The sequence below is a fragment of the Mirounga angustirostris genome, unplaced genomic scaffold (assembly GCF_029215605.1).
Source record: "Mirounga angustirostris isolate CCGP_5_RB_7025 unplaced genomic scaffold, mMirAng1.0.hap1 SCAF_9, whole genome shotgun sequence".
Lineage (NCBI taxonomy): Eukaryota > Metazoa > Chordata > Mammalia > Carnivora > Phocidae > Mirounga > Mirounga angustirostris.
In genome coordinates this window covers 53,513,656-53,534,097 of record NW_026991717.1, presented here as the reverse complement: position 1 = coordinate 53,534,097, position 20,442 = coordinate 53,513,656, and the positions used below count along the sequence as shown (strand labels likewise).

Genomic DNA, 20,442 nt, shown 5'->3' with positions numbered 1-20,442 from the left:
AGCCGTTAAGTAGACCCAAGGCTGTGGGTGGCTTCCTCCCGTTGCTCAGTATCAGGAAGAGGCGGGGGAGGACGTTCATTTTTTTCCAAAGTAAGCATCCACCAATTGCTTCGATAACTATCGATTGTGAAAAACCGGCGGCGCCTCTTAAAGGCGAAGCCCGGCTCCCGCGCCCCCTCCCCCCCGCCCCCGCGGCTGTGTTCTCGGACCCCTCCGCCGGGACCTCCTCTGCCTGTACCGGGCAGCGATGGACGAACCCCTCTGCACCGCCTCGGGGACCGCAGCCCCTAGCTGTGGTTTGACCTCTGCCCGTCCACCCGCGGGTCCTTTCCTTCCCGGAGTCCCCTGTCACGCCTTCGACCGGGTCACCTGTTCCGCAGCGTCCCTGGCGCCCGGGTTCGAGGACGGGGTCGGCGCTCGGAAAGTTATTTCAAAGGGCAGATGTGTTGCAACCCTCGCTGCAGCAAACTACAGGACGCGGATTTCCCGAACCCTTCCCCACCCCCACCCAGCCCGGGCGACCCGAGCCCGCTGCAGGACGCAGCTGCGCGGAGAGCCACCCGCAGACGAACCTCTTCTCCCTCCCGCGCGCCGAAGTGCAGTGGAAAGACTCACAGCAAACTCAGAGCGCGGAGCAATCCCGGGTCCTGGCCTGGAAGGGCTCGGCCTCCCGCCCGGCAGCTCCGAGAAATACTCGCGATTTCCTGCCCCGGCCTCCCCTCCTCCCGGCCCCGGCCCTCCCGGCTGGGCTGCCGCGGCCCCTCGGTACCTGCCGCGGTCACGGGTTCGCCCTCACTCTGCTCGCCGGAATCCGAATCCATGCTGCGGGCTGCTGGCCGGACGTCCACAGCCGCCCGCCCGTCTGCGGGGCGCTCGGGGCCGGCGTCCGGGCTCCCGCTGCCGCGGCGTACTCGGAGCGGGCAGCCGGCGGCGACAGCCCTGGCGGCACGGGCTGGGCAATGCGCGGCGGCGGCGGCCGGGGGGCGGCTCCGCAGAGGCGAGCGCCGCCCGCGCCCCGCTCCCCGCGCCCTGCCGGCCGATGCCTGCGCGCCAGGCGAGCGCGGGGCGGACGGTGGGGGCGCGCGGGGAGAGAGCGGGGAGGGGGAGGGGGAGGTGCGAGCTGGGAGGAGCGGGAGCGTCCGGCCCCGCGGGCTCCAGACGGGGCTTAAATACCCCGGGGGCGGTGCCGCTCCTCCTACCCGCGCCCCGCGCCCGGCGCCCTGGAGTTGAGGCGCGCGGCGAGGTCCTGCCGGTCGGCGAGGCCGAGCGCGGTCTCTTGCGGATGGCCAAGTTGGGAGGCTTTTGAGGCGACAAAGCGCCTCTACCCAAAAAGGCAAAAGAGAGGTTCCGTGTGGGAGTCCCGGGGCTGCCCGGGTTGGAGTCCGAGTCCACCGCGCGGGGACCTGGGACGAGAGACTCACTCTCCCTGAGGTGTTTCCTCACTTGGCAGATGGGGAAATGACAGTTGCCTTGTACCGGGAATGTTGTGGGGGAGGAAATAAGAATGCACGTGAGGAGGCGAGCGCAGGGCCTGACACCTGGCGAGGAAGTGAACAGCGCTCGGCAGGTACGCTCGCTCCGGCGGCGCTTCTTCCCCGCGTGGGCGGGGCGGGCGGGGCGGGGCGGGGAGGGCGGGGCGGGGCGGGCGGGCGGGCGGTGCCGAGCAGGGAGCCGTCGCGCGCCGAGGACACGCCTTGCCCGCCGCGGCCGCGCCACTTCGCGCCCACCGACTCGGGCCAAGAAGGGAATTTTCAACCTCGTCTTAACAAGGAGTGTGCAACATGCTCCAAAGCCCCTACCCTTTTACTTTCTAAAAAGAGGTATTTGTGAATTTACTCAGTAATTAAGAGACAAAACGAAGGGGGGAAACGCCTTGAGCAGGAGCAGTAAGGCCTCAGGAGATCAGGAGATTGTGGGTTAATTGTCAAGGATCCATGCATTCTTACTGTCTCCCCGAATTATCAACTCCCAACACTTACGTAACTTCAGGCCAGCTTCTCTGTATATAAAGTGCCACAGAAAAAGCAAACTAACTTTATTGACGTGAGCAAAATGAAGTCAGGAGGAGAAAGTCCACTAAAACGCCATTTAATTGTTTCCTGTGTGCATTTGTTTAATCTGTACAGTGACCCAGTGAAGAGTTTGGGTTGAACTACGTGCAGATGCTTTTTTGGAGTTCAAAAATAGCTGGAAGTTGGCAATTTCATAGAATTCGACCTATATTGCTATCCCCATTTTATACATGTGGAAGCCGGATTTCAGGGAGAACAAATAATTTTCTTGTGGTCACGCGTCCAGTAGGTGGGTGAGCTGGGACTTGAAATCAGGCTTACCTGATGTCCACACCTGCTCCTATCTGTTAGGGTATAGTGTCACAAGTCAGTTTGGCCTCTTGGCTACCTGAGGGCCGCCTCCTTCAGTGAAGGTATGGGTTTCACAGAGTACAAATATAGTTCTACTTTGCGTCCTCAGAAAACATTTTCTAGATGGCCAAACTCATGGGCTCTAGTTGACAAAAGTTGGATGGGTTTCTGTGGAACAGTCAAAAGAGTCCCATACTAGATGTGTGATCTTGGGCAAATGGCTTAACCTCTCTCAGTTTCCTCATGTGTTGGCATCTCCTTCATAGGGTGGGTGTGAGGGAGTAAATGAAATAATGAGTGTGGAAAGCTATTCCTCAATGCCTGACACACAGTTAATGTCTGATAAGTGGGAAGAACATTACTTCTCAGATCTAATGGGTCCCATTTAGAAAAAATATTTTAAAATCACATTTTTAAATGAAAAGAAAAAAAGTAATGGCAACATTTGTATAAAAGTTGATACTCAAAAAATAAATAGCTGGCATCCTTTAAAAAGTTTGCCACCATAGTTTTGCTTTTTTTTTTTGAGATTTAAAAAATTTATTTATTTATTTATTTATTTATTTATTTATTTAGAGTGCTTGCCAGTGGGGGGAGGGGCTGAGGGAGAGAGAATCCCAAGCAGACCCTGTTTTGAGTGCAGAGCTCCAGGCAAGGCTGGATGGTGACCTGAGCTGAAATCAAGTCGGATGCCTAACTGACTGAGCCATCCAGGTGCCCCATAGCTTTGCATTCTTAAGGAAAATCAAGGATGGTGGCATCAGAGAACAGAGTATATTAGATTGAAAAGACATCCAGCTTCCTTTGAAAGCCAAGCCTAGATTCAACAACAGGAAACGTGAAACTTTCCCTGTTCCCTTACACCTCCTTTCCCAGAACTTGGTAGAAGCTTTTTAATGATTGTTTGTTTATTTGTTTGTTTTAATGGACAGGTGGTCTAGGTTGAAGGGTGAGAGAGACAGAATCCCACGGAGGTATCTGTACATCACACCTATAAAGGAAATAGGGAAGCTCACTACTGGAACTTGGTTAACAATAAACAAGGTATGGAGCACACATGATACATATACGCCCATCAAGTCATTGGATCTTTACTGAATAACTAATACATTCAGCCCAGAGATAAAATGCTGGGGGCGGGGGATGCTGGTCAAAGTGCTTCTGAAAAGTGTATAATGTGAGTCCAGAAAAACAACACCTATTCATTTGTTTGTTCCTATATTCAGTCATAGTATATTTCTGCAAAAAAAAAAAAAAAAAAAAAGAGGCAGACCTAGAATGAAAAATTGAATGTGGAATTAAACAATGGAGAAGAGAGATCCAAACCAAATAAGGTCTCCATTCCAGTTTCCTATGATATGCAATCTGTTGTCATGGGATAGCAAGACAAAGGGAAATGACTGCTGGCGTGCATGTGTGTTTAATGAAGAACGTTAGTGGAACATACCTTATCTGTCCTCCCAGTGTGGAAAAATCTGTATAAGAGAAGGAAGTCCTTAAAATAGTATCTCACAACCATCACCCCCACGAAAACAGTGAAATCTGAGGTGGTGAATCTCCTTTACAAACCAATCCTACTATATTTCTTTAAAAAGAAAAAGAAGGAAAGGAAACGCTCTTAGAAAAGAGGAAAGGATTTCCGTAGTTCCTCTGTGTATTTTTAGAAGAATGGCATCACTAGAATTGAATTGAATCTAGAGTCTGAGGGTTATAAACCACTTTCCTCAGTGTTTCCACTACATCTTTTCAGCCTGGCTGCTTTTCAGACACACGAGTTTCTAAGTCTCATTGGTCATTCCTTAGCTTTAGCTAAGGAAGTCGTTGGATTTTAAGGAACTTACTCGTCTGGTAGGAAAAGCCTATCTATATGTAAGGTGTCAAGAAACGGATAATAAAACAGATCCATTTCTGTGAACACAATAATACTCCTTTAATCTAAGCCAGTGCTATGACTCATCTGCCTGTCTCCTCTCATGGGATGGAAAGGGAGCTGTCTGTAAACCTTTGGGCAAGCAGCCTGGAGAGGGGAAGGAGGTTCCTCTCATACGCTAGGGCTGCTACTCTGCTTCAAAACACCACAGGGCTCTGGCACTGCCATTTTTTTCTAGGCTGAAGTAGCCCTTGGTATTTTGAGATGAGAGGTTGGCCAGGACAGCCCCATTTTAAATAACTTGTCTCGAGGTGGATCCTGGCAACAAGGAAGTTCTGCCCAGAGCAAGGCAGCCTTCATGGGGCTCTAGGCAAGCTGGACAGTGGGGTCAGAACTGGCTTCATATCCATCTGGCAGAGCAAGGTGCCTGAAGACAGCCTTGAAAGAGGGGGCGTTTCCTCTCTCTTTCTGGCTAGCAAAAATAAGTTTTCATTGTCCTCCATCCCTTATTTCAAAAGTATCACTGTAGAAAAATTAAAAATCTGTTCATAATTGCACTAGTTACAATAAGTGTAAACACATCTTTTGAAAAACTTTCCTCTTTGTGTGTGTTGCATTCTGCTTTTTTAACTTGCTTCTTCCTTTTAATAGTATGTTATTTCATCTGCTTTTTGACATGATGTTTAGTAGCTGCACAGTATTCTACTGTATGGGTGCACCATAATGTAGTTGAACATTATTGGGCATTGAGGTTGTTTCCAGTTTTCTGGTATAACTGACAGTGTTAGTAAACATCTTCATGTCTAAATCTCTGCATACATCTTTAATCAATGTCTGTGATCCTTCAGCAGCTTCATTTGTTTTTGGCGGGGGGGGAGAGACAGAAGATTGTAGCTACTAAAATAATTGTTGTATATATCTCAAGATTTCAAGATTATCAAGAATTGTCATGGGCATGATCCCCTCTCAGCAGGGGGTGAGTTATCTGCATTCATTTTTGCATTTATTAAGCATTGATTGAGCCCAGAGGGGATTCCTCTAGGTTGAGGAGAGGAATGGAAAATTTCCTTTCACATTTTCTTTGTGGGTATTGTGTCCCCTGCACAGCCCTATCCAAGTCCAGACACCTCGTGGGAAGCAGGGTGTGGGCAACTGGGCAATTTGGGCATCAAGCTGTTCTATGTTCTTAGCTTCTATAGGAGAGCTTCTGGAGCAGCTAATGCAGTTAGAGTGACTCTAAAGCACTGATTCAGGTGGCTCAGTTGGTTAAGCGTCCAATTCTAGATTTCGGCTCAGGTCATGATCTCAGGGTCGTGAGATCGAGCCCCATGTTGGGCTCTGTGCTGAGCATAGAACCTGCTTGGGATTCTCTCTCTTCCTCCTCCACCCTCCAGTATAAATAAATAAATAAATAAATACATACATACATACATACATACATACATACATACATACATAAAGCTGGCACTGATTCAGAGGGAGAAGGAAATTGAGAAAGAGAGAGAAAGAAGAAAGCTCTATGGGCCCAGTCTCTGTTGTGCTCTGACCCAGCTTCCTCTGGGGTTATTTGTGAGCATTTTAAACAGCAGGACCAGGATCATAGGGTTTGGCCCTGCTGGGAGTCTCCCTGATCGTGTATGGTGTCTAGTCCCGCTTCTGGCCTTCACCCTGGGGGTTGTGGGGTGTGACTGTGCCGTACTGGGGCTGTTCTTACTCAGATCCACAGGGCTGCGTTGTGGGCACCCTATGTATTATTTCAAGCTATGCCCAGTGCCTTCCCATCATCCTGGACCCTTATGCAGCTCTGTGGCATGGGAAGGGTCAAAAATTATTCCCACCGAGGGAAAGACAGTTAAGACCCATAATGCATAAGCAGCAACAGAGTCCTTACAGTTTCAGGAAGATAGGAGAGTACTCAAAGACTGGATGGGGCAATATTGCCCCAGTTTTCAAAAGGAATAGTTGCCAGGAATAACAGATTGGTGACATTTTTGGTGCCCTCTAGCAAAAGTCTGGAATAAACTTAAAGAAGAAAATGGTGATCACTGGCAGCCATTCCCATGTCTCATTAAAATGACCATGCTAACTTCCTTTAAACAGGGTCACTAGGTGTCTAGGTGTATAAATCAAGATAATTTTATTCACCTTCAAAGTAGTGAATATTAGTTGAGTACCTTCTGTGCTTCAGGTGCAAAGTGAAGGGAACTGATTGCCCCAGATGCCATAAGTTGTTATTTAAGTAAAGACTTTGATGAAGTCTTGCCTAATTCTCTTGTTGTTAGGTGGATCTGGAGCTGGTTGAACAACCCTACTCAGTGAGCCTTGATTCATTGTTCTGAGTTAATTTGAACAGAAGTCTCTAATGGAGTGACACAGGGCTTTGTCCTTGATCTATTCTACTTTTTTTTAATCAGTGATTTAGAGGATTAATTTAGTTGTGTCTATCAAATATGTAGATTATCCTGCTAGGACAAGTCAGAGAAGACTTGGAATCACATGGGAGAGATATGTGGTCTTGATTGTGCATAAACTCAACGTGAGTCAACAGTGGGATAACAGCTATGTTGCCACGAGAAGGGTGGGAATAGTCCTGTGTATGAGCTGGTATTATGGACACCTGGGGTCTTGTGAACATCTGACACCACATTTTAAGGAGACGGATCAGGGAGTTGCCAGAGGAGAGGAACCAGAATGACGAGAGAGGTTTGGAAACCATTCCATGTGAGGAAGTTGGAACATCATGCTGGGAAAGAAAGAAAACAAGGCATGACAAGAGGGATGTCCTCAAATGTGTGGAAGACCCGGACTCTAGGCTGATGCAGGATCAATAGGTGGACATTGTAAGAAGGTATACTTTGGATTTCGTGCCAGTCCTGGCCTGCTTGTCCTCAGATCCATTCCTCGCCATTTCCCTGCTCTGTGTGGAGGAAGTGCTGACCCCTGCAGTCTGCATTTGCCAGGGATATTCTCTGCCACTGTCTATCCCTTAGATCTTGGCACCTCTGACAGTGGCCACATCTCCTCCGTGGCTCCTCCAGCTCCCACCAGATGGACCCACTGTGGCTTGAGCTTCAGTGGCTCCCTGCTGTTGCTAACGTCTCTTGCTTCGCTGTCCTCTGTCTGGCTTCTCAGCTCTTCAGTCACCTCTGTGCCCAGTTCCCTGCATTACTTCTGAAAATACATAAACTAGCTTCTGCCTTCCTAGTTGCACCTTCTTAGTGTAGACACACAGAGAGCAGAAAGACTATTTTAATGAGTACAGGTGGATGACCACATCGTGGGAGGCTGGTGTCCATGATCTTTAGGTTCCTTTGGAAGTTGGGGCACAGAGGGGAAAGAATGTGTCCAGATCCTGGAAGAGTCAGAGTTGGGACTGGAACTCAAGGCTCCTGACCCCTACACTAGCACTCTATTCATCTGATCTTAGCTCTCTTCTCCTGCTTATATCTTTATTAACCACCCACCCATGGTTTATGTTAATCACTCTTCTGATCTATGGGAGGGAAAATTGAGTCTCCTAAATTCTTTTTTTCCTTTTAATTCTCTTGTAATTATGGGACAACCCAGTTCAATAATGCTTACTTGCTAATTATTTTATAGAACAAATACTGCTTGCCAAGTGTTGAGTGGAACCCTTTTTTCCCCTCCATTGAAAGCATTTTTTACTTAGAAAAGCTAAATACATGTTCCAGTCTGGAAGGTTCCATTTATGTAAGTCTTCTGATTTCACTGAGTCTATGGGCTGTAGAAGAGGGAGGGGATGTTCAAGGTCCCCTAGTCTAAGCCCATCACTTTACATATAAAGAGACAAGCCTAGGAAGATGGAGTGACTTGCCCAAAGTTAGAGGCAGAAGGGGGACTAGAACCCAGGTCTCCGGCCCTAGTTCAGGACACACATCATAGTACCATGCTCCTTTATGGGCTGGCTTATTCTTCTTTACTACATCTGGTTTTCAATCTGCTTCTGACTTTTCCCAAATCTGTCTCCTCAATATTGATCTTTCCCCTTTTATCACCTCCTGCATACCAGTGTTGTTGTAGGCCCATCTCCACCTGGAATGGAATTATCAAAAGCAGGACTTGACCAACCCCTCTTTAATTTCTTCATCTCATCAAAGTCTTCCTTCTCTGCCCTCCCCTTCTTCTCTTCCCCTTGCTCCCTTTCTTTCTCCTCCCCTTCTTTTCCTACTCTCCCCTCTTTCCCTTCCCTCCCCTTCCTCTTTCCCTCTCCTTCCCTCCCCTCCCATTCCTCCCTCCTCTCCTTCCCCCTCCCCTTCCCTCCCCTACTTCTTCCTCTTCCCTCTCCTCCCTTTCTTCCCTTCCCCTCTCTCTTCCCTCCCCTATCCTTACTCTAGTGGATTTTCAGAATTTCCATTTCTCTTTCCTTGGTAGCCAACATTTTCTTTCCCACCAAGTCTCCCCTCAGCATTGTTCTTTAATTGATTCCTCCCTTCTGTGTTCAAAGCCAATCTGCCTGGCTGAAGCCATCAACACTTCTAAGGGAGAAATCTTTCAAGCACTGGATCTGATTCCTGGTTGCCATAAACCTTTGATCATTTTCTGAGGAAATCCATAAATTAATGTCATCCCTTAGAAGGACCCCTGGGCCTATCTCTATTACTTCCCTGGCCTCTTGACTGTGGATGTGAGCATCTTAACATCTCAGGCAGTATGGCAAAGACGGGAAATCCTCCCTAGCCCAAAATGTCAAATTTATTTTAGTTCAAACCATTAACACATATCATCCCATGGTAGTTTTCAGTGTTTCAACAACTTTCTTCTTTGGCTGTCAGTATCAGTTTTAGCTGGTTTTTAGATCTTTCCAAATTTGTGTTATCTGGACATCCACAAGAGGTTAGATTTATTGAAGCTCTGTCAGGATAACATCATTACAGTACAACATTTGAGTCACAGTGACCTTGTTCAGATGCACTAATCCTCCCCCTGAACAGACACATCGACACCATATTTCCAGTTGGCTTAATTATAGTCCTCTATCCTTCCAAGCTCTGTGTTACTTTTTTCCAATGTGGATTTTGTCAAGTCACATAATTGTCAAGAATCCAGGAACTCAGTTCACCCTTCACATTCCTATAACTCCTACTTCAATTTCTTTCGGTGAAGTTGATGAGTCCAAAGGTCCAGTATTGGGTTTCTGTCCAGGGCAAACAAGTGTAGGGGTCACCTGTCTCCTTCCTTAGTGCAGTGGCATTGCCGCAAGAGTTAACAGGAATGGGGAGTGGCTCACAGAAGAGAGGTCAGCCCTGGACCCTGGATCCCAGCCCCATCACGCTCTCCTCTCCCAGTTACCGAGTGCAGGGTGGGGTCAGTGCCACGTGGACTCTCCACTCCAAATAATCACATCTTTCCAAGTCTCCATCAGCACCCAGGGTGCCAGCAGCCCCCAGGTCCCCAGACTCATAGTCTTCAAATGAGTTTCCTGACTTTTGTTTTCCTTTTGCTTTGGCATCCACAGGCCTATCAGATTCTAATGCCGTTTCTCTACAGTTCTCTCGACTCCAAATCTGCAGTCTCTCTCCTCCCTGCTCTTCACCTCTGTCACCAACGCTTTGTCCAGCCTTGCCCAAATCCTGCTACACCCAAACCAGAGCTCAAGCTCTGTCTTTTTCATCTGAGAGCTTGTGCCTTTACTATCCTGCACTGTTCCCCACGCCCAGAAGAGCCCTGAATACAGATCAAAACAGAGAACTAGCCAGAGTCTAAGCAGTGATGGGTTTGTTCCATGGCTACCCCATTTCGGTCTCTCCCTGCTTCTTTCTTGCCCCACACTTAATTTCTCTGGCTCTGTTTGCTGCATTCCCATTCCTGGCTTGTGGGATCCTTGCTCCTCTTCTCCCCAGCATAAAGCCTGTCTCCTTCCTGTTAGCCAGGGTGCTTTGCTGGGACGGCTGGAGGTTTTGACTCTTTGGCCTGGCCTGGGGCCCTTCTCCCTGAAATTATCCTCGCAGAAACTTTAAGCCAGCGTGTCCTGGTGGTCTTGGAACCCGCCTCTTCTTGGCTTTGCCTTGGGACTACTAACTGTTGGGTAATTTCTGCCGTGGTGGAGTGAAGACACCTGGATTTTTGTCCTGGCTATTCATGAGCTTGATATGTGACTTTATTTTTTTTTTTTTTTTAAAGATTTTATTTATTTATTTGAGAGAGAGAGTGAGAGAGAGAGAAAGCACAAGAGGGGGGAGCGGGAGAGGGAGAAGCAGGCTCCCTGCCGAGCAGGGAGCCCGATGCGGGACTCGATCCAGGGACTCCAGGATCATGACCTGAGCCGAAGGCAGTCGCTTAACCAACTGAGCCACCCAGGCGCCCGATATGTGACTTTAAATAAGTCAGGGATGTTTGTCCCAGCCCTCCTCAGATGCAAGTTCTGAGGACTTTCAGTTTGCCATCTCTTGTGTCGTGAACATGCCCTTCTCTTCCCTGCTAATGCCTGCGCCTGTCATGACCAAGTCCCCTCCCCCACCGAGATGAGGGAGGGGATGAGTCTTGTTTGTAATCTGGCATCCAGCATTCCCTGAACCCCACATATCCACAGTTCCACAGTTTCTCCTTTGGCTCTGCCCCACAGAAGGTGTATGCTTGAAGCAGTATACTTGGTTTTGCCTCAGTTTCCCCACTTGCACTCACGCACCCTTCTTGAGACTGCAACCCCACCCTGGACACTGACTCTTTCCAAGTTCTGGCCATATCCTATTATTTGAGGTAACACAAACAAGTCAATTTTCACCTCTAGAGCGTTTGCCTAATACAACCTGCAATTTGTGGACTTTTAACTTTGTTTCAGAAATTAGTGTGATTAGATATTTATGAGTGGCTAAAAAAAATTTTTAAACTACCAGTTGTCTTACAGCACCTTTTAAGAATACAACCAAGAACCAGAAGTTAGACTTTACTGGGCTATCATAGAGGATATCTTTTACCCAAAGGAGGGTCCCTTAGGCTCTTAGTCATAGTCTAGTCTTCCTTCTTTACCCTGAAATTCTGGTGTGAGGGAGGGGTGGAGCACCACTCCAGGCAGCTCCAGAACCATAGTGGAGGAGCTTCTGTCCCCCATACTCACCTTCCCCCATATCCTGCTGGCCTCCTACTGCAAACACCTGCAGGCTTCTGGCTGGAAGTGCCAGGTTGCTAAGGGGAGCAGCTCTTAAAGAATGACAGACAGGATTTGGGAATAAAATCTTGGTTCCTGCCCCTCATGTGGGATAGCTCTGCACAGTCTTGTGGAAGTCTCAGTGCCCTGAGCCCCAGCTGCTCCCAGAGGTAAGTAACTTGCTCCTTTAAGTAATGCACCTCTATGGGCTGCTTCCCTATTCCTGTCTCACTTCCAGCCCCCTGCTGGTGCTTCCTGGGATCACCTGCCAAACAAACAACTTGCCCTCCAATCATATCTCAGGGCTTGTGTCTAAGGGAACCTGTCTTAATCATGCTACAAGAACGAAAAGCTGAGAAATGATGGAAAGAGAAAGTTGAAGAATTCTGAAAAAGCAGGGACAAGAACTAAAGTATTTTGGGGTTTGGGGGTCATTTAGCAGGAACCATTAGTACTTGAGGTTATGTGACATAATTACTGTACACATTGAGGGCTTTAGTGGTGATCTAGGGATAGTGTATTCTCTATAGGAGGCTGGGGAAGAAGTACGTTTTAGACAGAAAGGTTTCTGCCCAAAAGAGTGGAAATAGGTTGTGATGTGTAAGGGGATAATTCCTTGACTATCTAGAATCTCGAGTTTCTTGGATGCTACTTTCCCTGATAGCCAGGATATATGGGTTTTCAGTTGAACTAAAATCTTTGCCTCCAAGCTTCAAAGCTCCTGGTTCCAGCTCTTTGGTTCTTTAAGATTTGTATTCTTCATGGTTTTCATAGTCCTTGATTTCTTCCCTTCCCATCCCCTATTTGCATAATGGAGTTCTTTTTTTTAAAGTCTGTCTTCCCATGGAAGCCCCTTTTGCCCCTTGGCCATTTCAGTGCCTCTTCTTGTGCACCATTATCTCATTCTTGGGGTGTGGGGATCAGTTCTGCATTGAGTATTCCAAGGGCCCATGCACTGAGATTTGTACTTCTGTTTTGTTTCCAATCCAAATTGATAATTTTTTCAGTTTTCATCCAGATGTTTGGTATCATGTAAACACAGCTTGAAAGTGTGCCTGAACTGCTTACAGATGTATGCCAGTGAAATCCTTTCCAAATTATATATAATGATGCTCTGGGTCTATTTATATCTATGTCATAGTCTCTGGCTTGAGTTTTAGCTATAAGACTAAGTTGGAAAGAAAGTGAAAAATTCATGTGTGTGGGTGATTTGTCTACTTGATTAAAGACTCCAGATATTTGGAAATATTCAGGAATTGATGTCATTTTCTACCGAATGGTGGTATGTCTATAACCATGGTGTTATGGACTGATTGTGTTCAATTTATATGTTGAAATCCTAACCCCCAACGTATTTGGAGATGGAAACTTTGGGAGGTAATTAGGGTTGCATGAGGTCATGAGGGTGGGGCCCTTATGATAGGATTAGTGCCCTTATAAGAAGACAGACAAGAGAGATCCTCCCCACCTGCCAAACCCCCACATTCATGCTCACACAAAGAAAAGTTCATGTAAGCATACAGTGAGAAGGTAGCCATCTGCAATCCAAGGGGAAAGCTCTCACCAGAATCTGACCATGCTGGTACCTTGATCTCAGACTTTCAGCCTTCAGAACTATGAGAAGCACCTGGTCAGTGGTACTTTGTTATGGTAGCCTGAGCAGAATGATGCACATGGGGCCCCAGATGTGTTGATCCATTTAGCATATGGTCACTGTGACTCTCAAACCTGCCATATATCCATTAGACTAAGCCAAGACTTCCTCACCTGGTGTTTGGCACCAGAAAGATACCTTTAAGCCCTTTACATCTATTCCAATCCTACAAAAAGCTTGGTTGCAGGATATAGTATCTACGGGTGATGATGGAGCAGATTGTATTTTCCCAAGATGGCAGCAACAAATATCTCCCATCCACATGCTTTTCTCCAGTGTAACCTTAATAGGCCTTCTATCAAGAAGTGGGGTCTGTGTCCTCTCCCCACAATCAGGGTGGGCTGTGACTTGCTTGTAACCAACCAAATGCAATAAAAGGGAAGTTGCATAACATCTGAAGGTAGGCCAGAAAAGACTATACAGCTTCTGTCTAGTTCTCTGGAATGCTCACCTTTGGAGCCCTGAGCTACCATCTGAGAATTTTGATACACTGAGGGCTTCATGCAGTGAGGCAGCCCTGGCCACATCGAAAGGCCATGTGTGAGCACCAGATCAACCACCAGACATATAAGTGAAGATGCCTCCATATTCCAGCTTTGGACTTGCCCCCTCGGTGAGCCCCCACTGTCATGGAGCAGAAATAAACTATCCCCATTGTCCCCTGTCCAAATTCCTGGCCCATGAGATTTTAAGCAAGATAAAATGATAGTTGTGAGCTTCTAAGTTTTGGGGCAATTTGTAATGCATCTATAGTAACTGGGACAGATGTATTTTATTGATTCCTCTGAATCAAATCCTATCCCTGGATCAAGCCAGACCAGCAGAAAACTACCATGCTTAGATCTCTCCTGAGCATCCCTCAGGTATGGTGCCCTGTTTCATACCAACAGGCAGGATCAAAGGCACCTCTTCTGTGGAGATGGTATTGAGGATGGGACAGAGCTCACCTAGAGCTTAGTGCAGGAATAATCGTGTTTCCTGGAAGCAGCTGATATCTAACAAACATTGTGAGTCTTAACATTGCTCAGCTTTCCCTGTTTGCTTTGGCTTCTAGGAAGCTCAGATCAACTTTGTGACCAATTTAGAGCAACTATTCTTATTTATTTGTATCCTGCCATATTTATTTTTGTAAGCCTCTTCAAAATACTTTTGGAGCAAGGTGGGGTATAAATGAATTCATGGAGGAACAAATATCCCTCAAATCACTCTAGTATTTGAGAGTGTTATTGAACTTAGTTGGTTCCAACATATAGCTTTATTAGAGCTAAAAACCAAACGTATTCTACATTCTCTAAAATAAAATACAAGAAACTAAAATGGGCAGTCTAGGCCACAATTTAAAAGGAGTAATTATTCACTGCAAAGTAATACAATATTATTTAGTAAGCAAAACAACAGGGGACTTGGACAGGGAAAATAATGGCTATTGTGCACTCCCAGGCATTTTCTAGATCCTTTATGTACACAATTTTACTTAATCATATTTAATCCTGATAAAATCACCACAGGGGCATAAGTTTGTCCAGGGTCACTCAGCTAACTGGGAGACCTGAGATTCAAACTCCATTCACTTTGTAGTTATGGTGGGTACTGATGACAACTTGGAGGCCCACATAAGTTAGAATACTTCCCCAGGCATAGATCAGATCCCATCCAAGTGAACACTGCGCAGGTGCATCTCTTTCCTGGGAGTGGGGTGTTGTTGTAACTGGCCCTGGCTAAGGAGGGATTCAGTGCCCTGGGGTGTAGCCGGCAAGGAAGCCGAGCTACAGGAGACACAGCAGGGACATGCCTACAAGGGACAGCCTCTCACACAACCATCACTTTCAGAATGGGATGTTTTGTTTTCTTTTTCCCCTTCCATATATGTATTATCACCACCGTGCCCCATCTTTCTCTGGAAAATATCATTGCTTCTTCAAGAAGGCTCTCAGGAAAACCACTCAGATGTTGGCCATGGCTGCGGGTGAGGTTTCTGCCACTCGCCAGTGTAAGAGCCTGCTGGGTGCTGTCACAGAGAGGCATTTGCTATTTCTTCCCCCATATGGACAGGAACTAGAGAAATGCGTTCTTGGTACCGAAATAATTCCTCTCAGTGGGTTCAGCCATGAGCAGATTGGGCAAGCATCGTGACCATGGGCTTCTGAGTGGGGCTTGGTGACATTCTTGCACTTTGGGTCCTGAATTGTTTAGGGTAGTGATACCCTGCTTGCTGTGTCCTTTGCCAGACAGTGATCTGAAGCATCAGAGAGAAGGAACGCTGACCTGTGGATAAGAATGCCATCCAAGCTCTAGCCACAAGCTGTCATTCATCTGGGTAATGCCACTGGAACTAAGGCTTAAATTCTCAAATTTCTCTAATTACCTGTCTGCACGAATAGCCTTTGGGGCTGCTATGGAGTTAGCCTTACGAGTAGGCCTGAAGTGACTCAAGGGGTACGATCTGGGTGAGACCAACATCTCAACACCTCTCCCCTGCTGGCCCCAGTGCCTGAGGTCCCAACATCAGTGGGTCACACCACTGAATCAAAAGCAAGTTGTCAGAGTATAAGAGTCCCCTAATAACAATATCCTCGGATGGATAGTTGAAGGAGGTATATGGGAGCCCCAGGGTGAGCTGCTGCCTTCTCTGCACTCAGCCCCTCCTCCCCATTCCTAACCCCTGGCCACTAGTACACGTGAGCTTTGTGAGGTCCTGGCTCAGTCCTGGCCTGCTCTGGAGCCAATTCAGAATGTTGGTATCCTTCACCTGCTAGCAGGTGGGCTTTGGTACTCACGCACTCACTCATCACTCACTTCATCAAATATTTATTGAGCTACATGCTCAGGTGCCGGGGTTTGGCTAGACTGTGGGGACACTGGAGTAAACACGGGCCCTGCCCTCATGGAGCATGCATTACGTAGGAGATAGACAATAAATCCACCAATAGATGTATCACGAGTCAGCTGTGATAAGTACTGTGAAGAAAATAAGGGGGCTGGAGAGTGATAGGGAAGGTGTGTGTGACATTTCACCTGGGCAGACAGGGAAGTTCTCTTGGATGAGGTAACAGCCAGGCAGAAGCCGTATGCAGTGAGTGAGCCCGTGAGCAAGCCTGTGAACAACATAGGGAAGGCACGCCAGGCAGAGGGAGCAGCTGGGGTGAAGGCCTGAGCAGGAGAACAAGTGATGTGCTGGAGGACCAGTGAGGGGACTGGGAGCTCAGGGGGAGACATGGTGAGGGTGGTCCATGAGGAAGTCAGAGACAGGGGTGGGTAGGAGCTATTACTCCTAATTCCCAGTCCAAATGCCTGGGAAGCTTGGTGTAAACAATGGCGGATGATAGCCTCCCTCCCAGAGGGTCCAGGAGCTCTATCCAAAGCACCAGATTGCCTGGCTGAGGCCCTGGAAACTGCCTGTCAATTCCCCCGGGGCTATAACCCCCATCCCTCCCCACTGCATCCCTCTGCAAGCTCCTGTAGGGGCCTCCCTGGGATGGCTTCTACAGTCTTTTCTTGGCCACCCCCATCCCCCACCCCTGACACCAAGGTGGGAGCAGGCCACCTTGCGGTTGGTTCCCCGTAGCCCCAGCTCTTCTGGTCCTGCTGCGGTGCCACCACTTATGCTCCCGGCCAGTCCTCCCACTCCATTCCTGGGGTTGGGCCTGTTTGCGTGCAATCACTGCTGGGGAAAGGAGCCATGAGAGGGTTATTGAACACCAATGTCCCACCTCGCATTTTTGGCTGGGGCCCACCCTGGGTAAGTCTCTCCTGCCCTTGGGAAATTCACTGAGTACTTGATATGTGCTAAGCACTGTGCTTTACATGTGTTGAGATTTCCTGATGAGATGGGCATTACTAAATTTTATCTCTATTTTATAGATGGGAAAATGGAGGCTCTGAAAGGCTAAGTCATTTAGCCCAAGGTCACATAGCTGCTAATTGGTGAAGTTTTGGCTGAAACCCAAATCTGTCTTTCCCCAGAGCTCCTCCCAGAAAAAATGGTAACTGTTGAATGTATTCAGAAAGAAGTTCTGAATTGCAGATTAAGAGGCTCTGTGCTCTGTAGCTCCAGGCATTGTGGAGTTGATCTGTGCCCCTTGCTCACATTGTTCACCCACCAGGAATGCAGATCCTGGAAACTCTCCTGCCCTTCCTCACCAGTGATGGCTCTGTTATGCCAGCATCCAAAGCGATGCTGCTCTTCTGGCCTGAAGTTCCCTGATTGCAAGGAAAAAAAAGGCCTGGATTTGAAGTACTTCCCTTGATGTATAAATGTTCTTTTTCCTGGCCCTAATGCCTGGCCTCTTACATCGAACATTTGCTAAGTACTTTCTGGGTATCAAGGACTGGGGATACAAAACGAATTATGGCTCCCTACTGTCGTGGAGCACTCAGAACAGAAGACCGGGTGCCCTTTGAGATGGCTGCTCCATGACCCTTTTTTTCCCTGAGGAAAAGGCCATGCTGCTGCCTTCCCCCACAGTTTCCTTCATATTTGCAGGTTCTTCTTGAGCTCCTATTACCTGTGAGGGATGGTCTTGGGCCTGCTGAGTATACAGTGAGAAATGGGACCCTTTTAGTCTCAAAGGGTCAATTAACTTGATTGGGGGTGGGGAAGCAGGTGCATGCAAGACAGGTACCCAAACCACTATATTAGCAGGGAGAACATGGGCCTCTTCTTGCTTAGGTATGTGCTGAAAAACAAAACAAAACAAAAACTGAACAAAGACAACGCTATTTCAACAAGATGAGCCTGACGTGAAAATGTACATGATATAAAAAATGTTTTCATATGACATTCAAATTGCAAATTATTTTTTCAGCAATTTTTTTTTTTTAATTTCCACATCTACCTCATAGCTTTCCAAGAGATTTCCAGGAGATTATGACGCTTCTGTGCAATTGTTTAAGCCTGTTTTCATTCAGCCCCCAGACATAAAACTTACAGTGAAAGTTGGCCCCTCAGATCATTCTTTCAGGGGGCTGAAACATACAGTGGGATTGGTTAACATACAGTGTTGTATTAGTTTCAGGTGTACAATACAGTGATTCCACACTTTCCTACAACACTCTGCAGTCATCACAACAAGTGCACTCCTTAATCCCCATCACCTATTTACCCAACCACCTCCCTTCTGGGAACCATCAGTTTGTTCTCTAGAGGTAAGAGGCTGTTTCTTGGTTTGTCTCTCTCTCTCTCCTCCCTTTGCTTGTTTGTTTTGTTTCTTAATTCCACATTTGAGTGAAATCATATGGTATTTGTCTTTCTCTGACTGACTTATTTCGCCATGTTGTTGCAAATACAAGGTTTCATTCTTTCTTCTGGCTAAGTAATATTCCCTTTTGATGCCGTTGTTTTCAGACTTCTTTTTGAGGGTATTATGGTAATGCAGTGGAGCTCCTTCTGCAAATGAACTCTTGTACCAAAAGCCCAGATGAACATAATTTAGATGTGGGTTAGGGATCTCCCTCCCCTTGCATTTTAGGTAAAATTCCCTAGACAGCCCTCTTCCTTTCTGTCCTACACATTTCCACAGCCTGATGAAGCCCTGGCGTTGACAGTCATGGGGTCCCCTCAGCTTCTGGCTCCTGCATCCTGTTTTCTCTCACGTCCACCCTGGTGCAGAGCTCAGCCACACTGTTTCCATGGGATAGCCACTGTGGCAAGCGTTTTATGAGTTTCACAATCATCCCTGAAGATTTCATAGAGGTCAAAATGCTGTTCACTCTCCCATCAGGCTCATTCCTTTGTCCTCTGTCTTCTCTCACACCCTGATTCTCCTGGGGCTCCAAATCCTTTTCCTTGCACCTGGACTACCCGCAGGTGCCCCCTGCTCTACCTGGCTCCTCCCCACTGAACATGCTCTTTCTCCTGGCTCCCGAAGAACTCCATCATCTTCTTGCTGCTTAAGCCAGGAATTGGGGTCATCCTTACTTCCTCTCCCTCTCTGTGTCCCAGGTCCAAATACCAAGTCCTATCTACCCTAAATAATCCTATTTCTCCAGGCTGGATAAAATTCACTCTAGGGGGGCTTCTGGTGGAAGAGGGGCAGAATGGGGGGCGTTTTCTTAGCTATAGGTGCATAGCCAACACCCTGCTTTAAATTTGAGGATCTGTTTACTTGGGGTGACTTTGGAGGTGAATTGATGGAGATCATGGGCAATGGCTAGGGTCCCTCAACTCCTCCGCCACCATAGTTACATCTCTCAGTCCCCGCTGCCACCACCCCCTCCCCCGACTGCAGGACACAGGATAACTGCAGGGCCTCCCACCCAGACTCCCTCACCCCTGTGCTCCTTCTGACCCGTACTCTACACAGCTTTTAAGACTGGCTTTCTGAAAGTTGAATCAATCCTGTTGTTCCCAGCTTCAGTGGTCCTCACTGTCCTTTGGCTAAAGACCCAGTTCCTTTATAGGACCTGCAGGGCTCACCATGGTCTGGGGACCACCCCCCATCAGTCTTGCCTCTTCCAGATCCCTGCTCTTCATTCCAGCCACATGGACCTGTTTTCAGTGCCCTGAGTGCACTCATGGTGTCCACACAGGACTCACTCTGTCTGGAAGTGAGTCCTGTGTGGATCTTCATCCCCATTGCCTGGTGAAGCCCCCCTGTCTGAGCTTTACCTTCCAGTTAGACATCACTTTCTCCAAAATGAGTCCCTGATGTTGTAGCCTAGTCAACAGGGTGCTGGCCTGTGAGTTTTTTGGCACAGATAACAACAATGACTACTCAAACCAAGGGCTTTCCTTGCCAACAAGGAAACCTTGCTCAAACCTTGCCTTTCCTTGTTGGCAAGGAAAGCCCTGCTGCCTCGAGAGACCGGCCTGCCCACAGTGGTCTCCCCAATGTCTGGCGCAAGCCTGGCCCATTAGAGGTGCTCAGTAAATGTGTGCTGAATGAATGAGTGAAGGAACAACATGCCAAACATTTCTATGTGAAAATAGATCTTGTGATGTTTCATCAAGGAAAGAGTCAACAGGCATTGGCAGGAGACTGTTCATGATCATTAACCTGAGGCTGCTGAGGACAGAGAATTGGAAGGAGTAGAAAGATTGTGGGAGGAATAAAAATAAAATGCATAATGTGCCAAATACACTGCCTGGGACCAGTAAGTTTTCCCTAAAGGGTAATTTCTATCCCGTGTTGTTCTCTTTGTACCTATTTTCCTTCCCCACCAACCTCCAACATTGGATTGAATTAGGGGCCAGCAGAGTTCAGAGAAGATAGTTTCTTCCCTTGGGGAGAAAAACTTTCTACAGAATATTCTGGAAATGGAACGGGATCCTTGTGATGGTGACAACCCCACCCTGCAATCATATGGTATTGAAACAGCAGCACCATATACCAGAGGGGTGGGCAGGGGGTGGATCAGATGTCTTTTAGGTTTCCCTCCTTCTTCAGGAAGTTCTGATTCTGTTATGTCATCTTTTTTATTTTTAATTTCTTTTGTTGCCTTGATTTAAAAT

General features: G+C 47.5%; 1 protein-coding gene across 2 annotated transcripts in view; it reads right to left on the bottom strand.

Moving 5' to 3' along the window:
* Positions 1–1,137, bottom strand: part of TNFAIP8L3 (TNF alpha induced protein 8 like 3) — a 42,902-nt gene extending 41,765 nt beyond the window's left edge. The window contains exon 1 of one of the 2 annotated variants that reach the window (XM_045900079.3): positions 770–1,137. In XM_045900079.3, the coding sequence (XP_045756035.1) occupies positions 770–821 (52 nt within the window). In that variant the 5' untranslated portion in view covers positions 822–1,137. The remainder of the gene's footprint in view (positions 1–769) is intronic. The other variant, XM_064570479.1, reaches the window with a different exon arrangement.
* Positions 1,138–20,442: the final 19,305 nt, after the last annotated feature.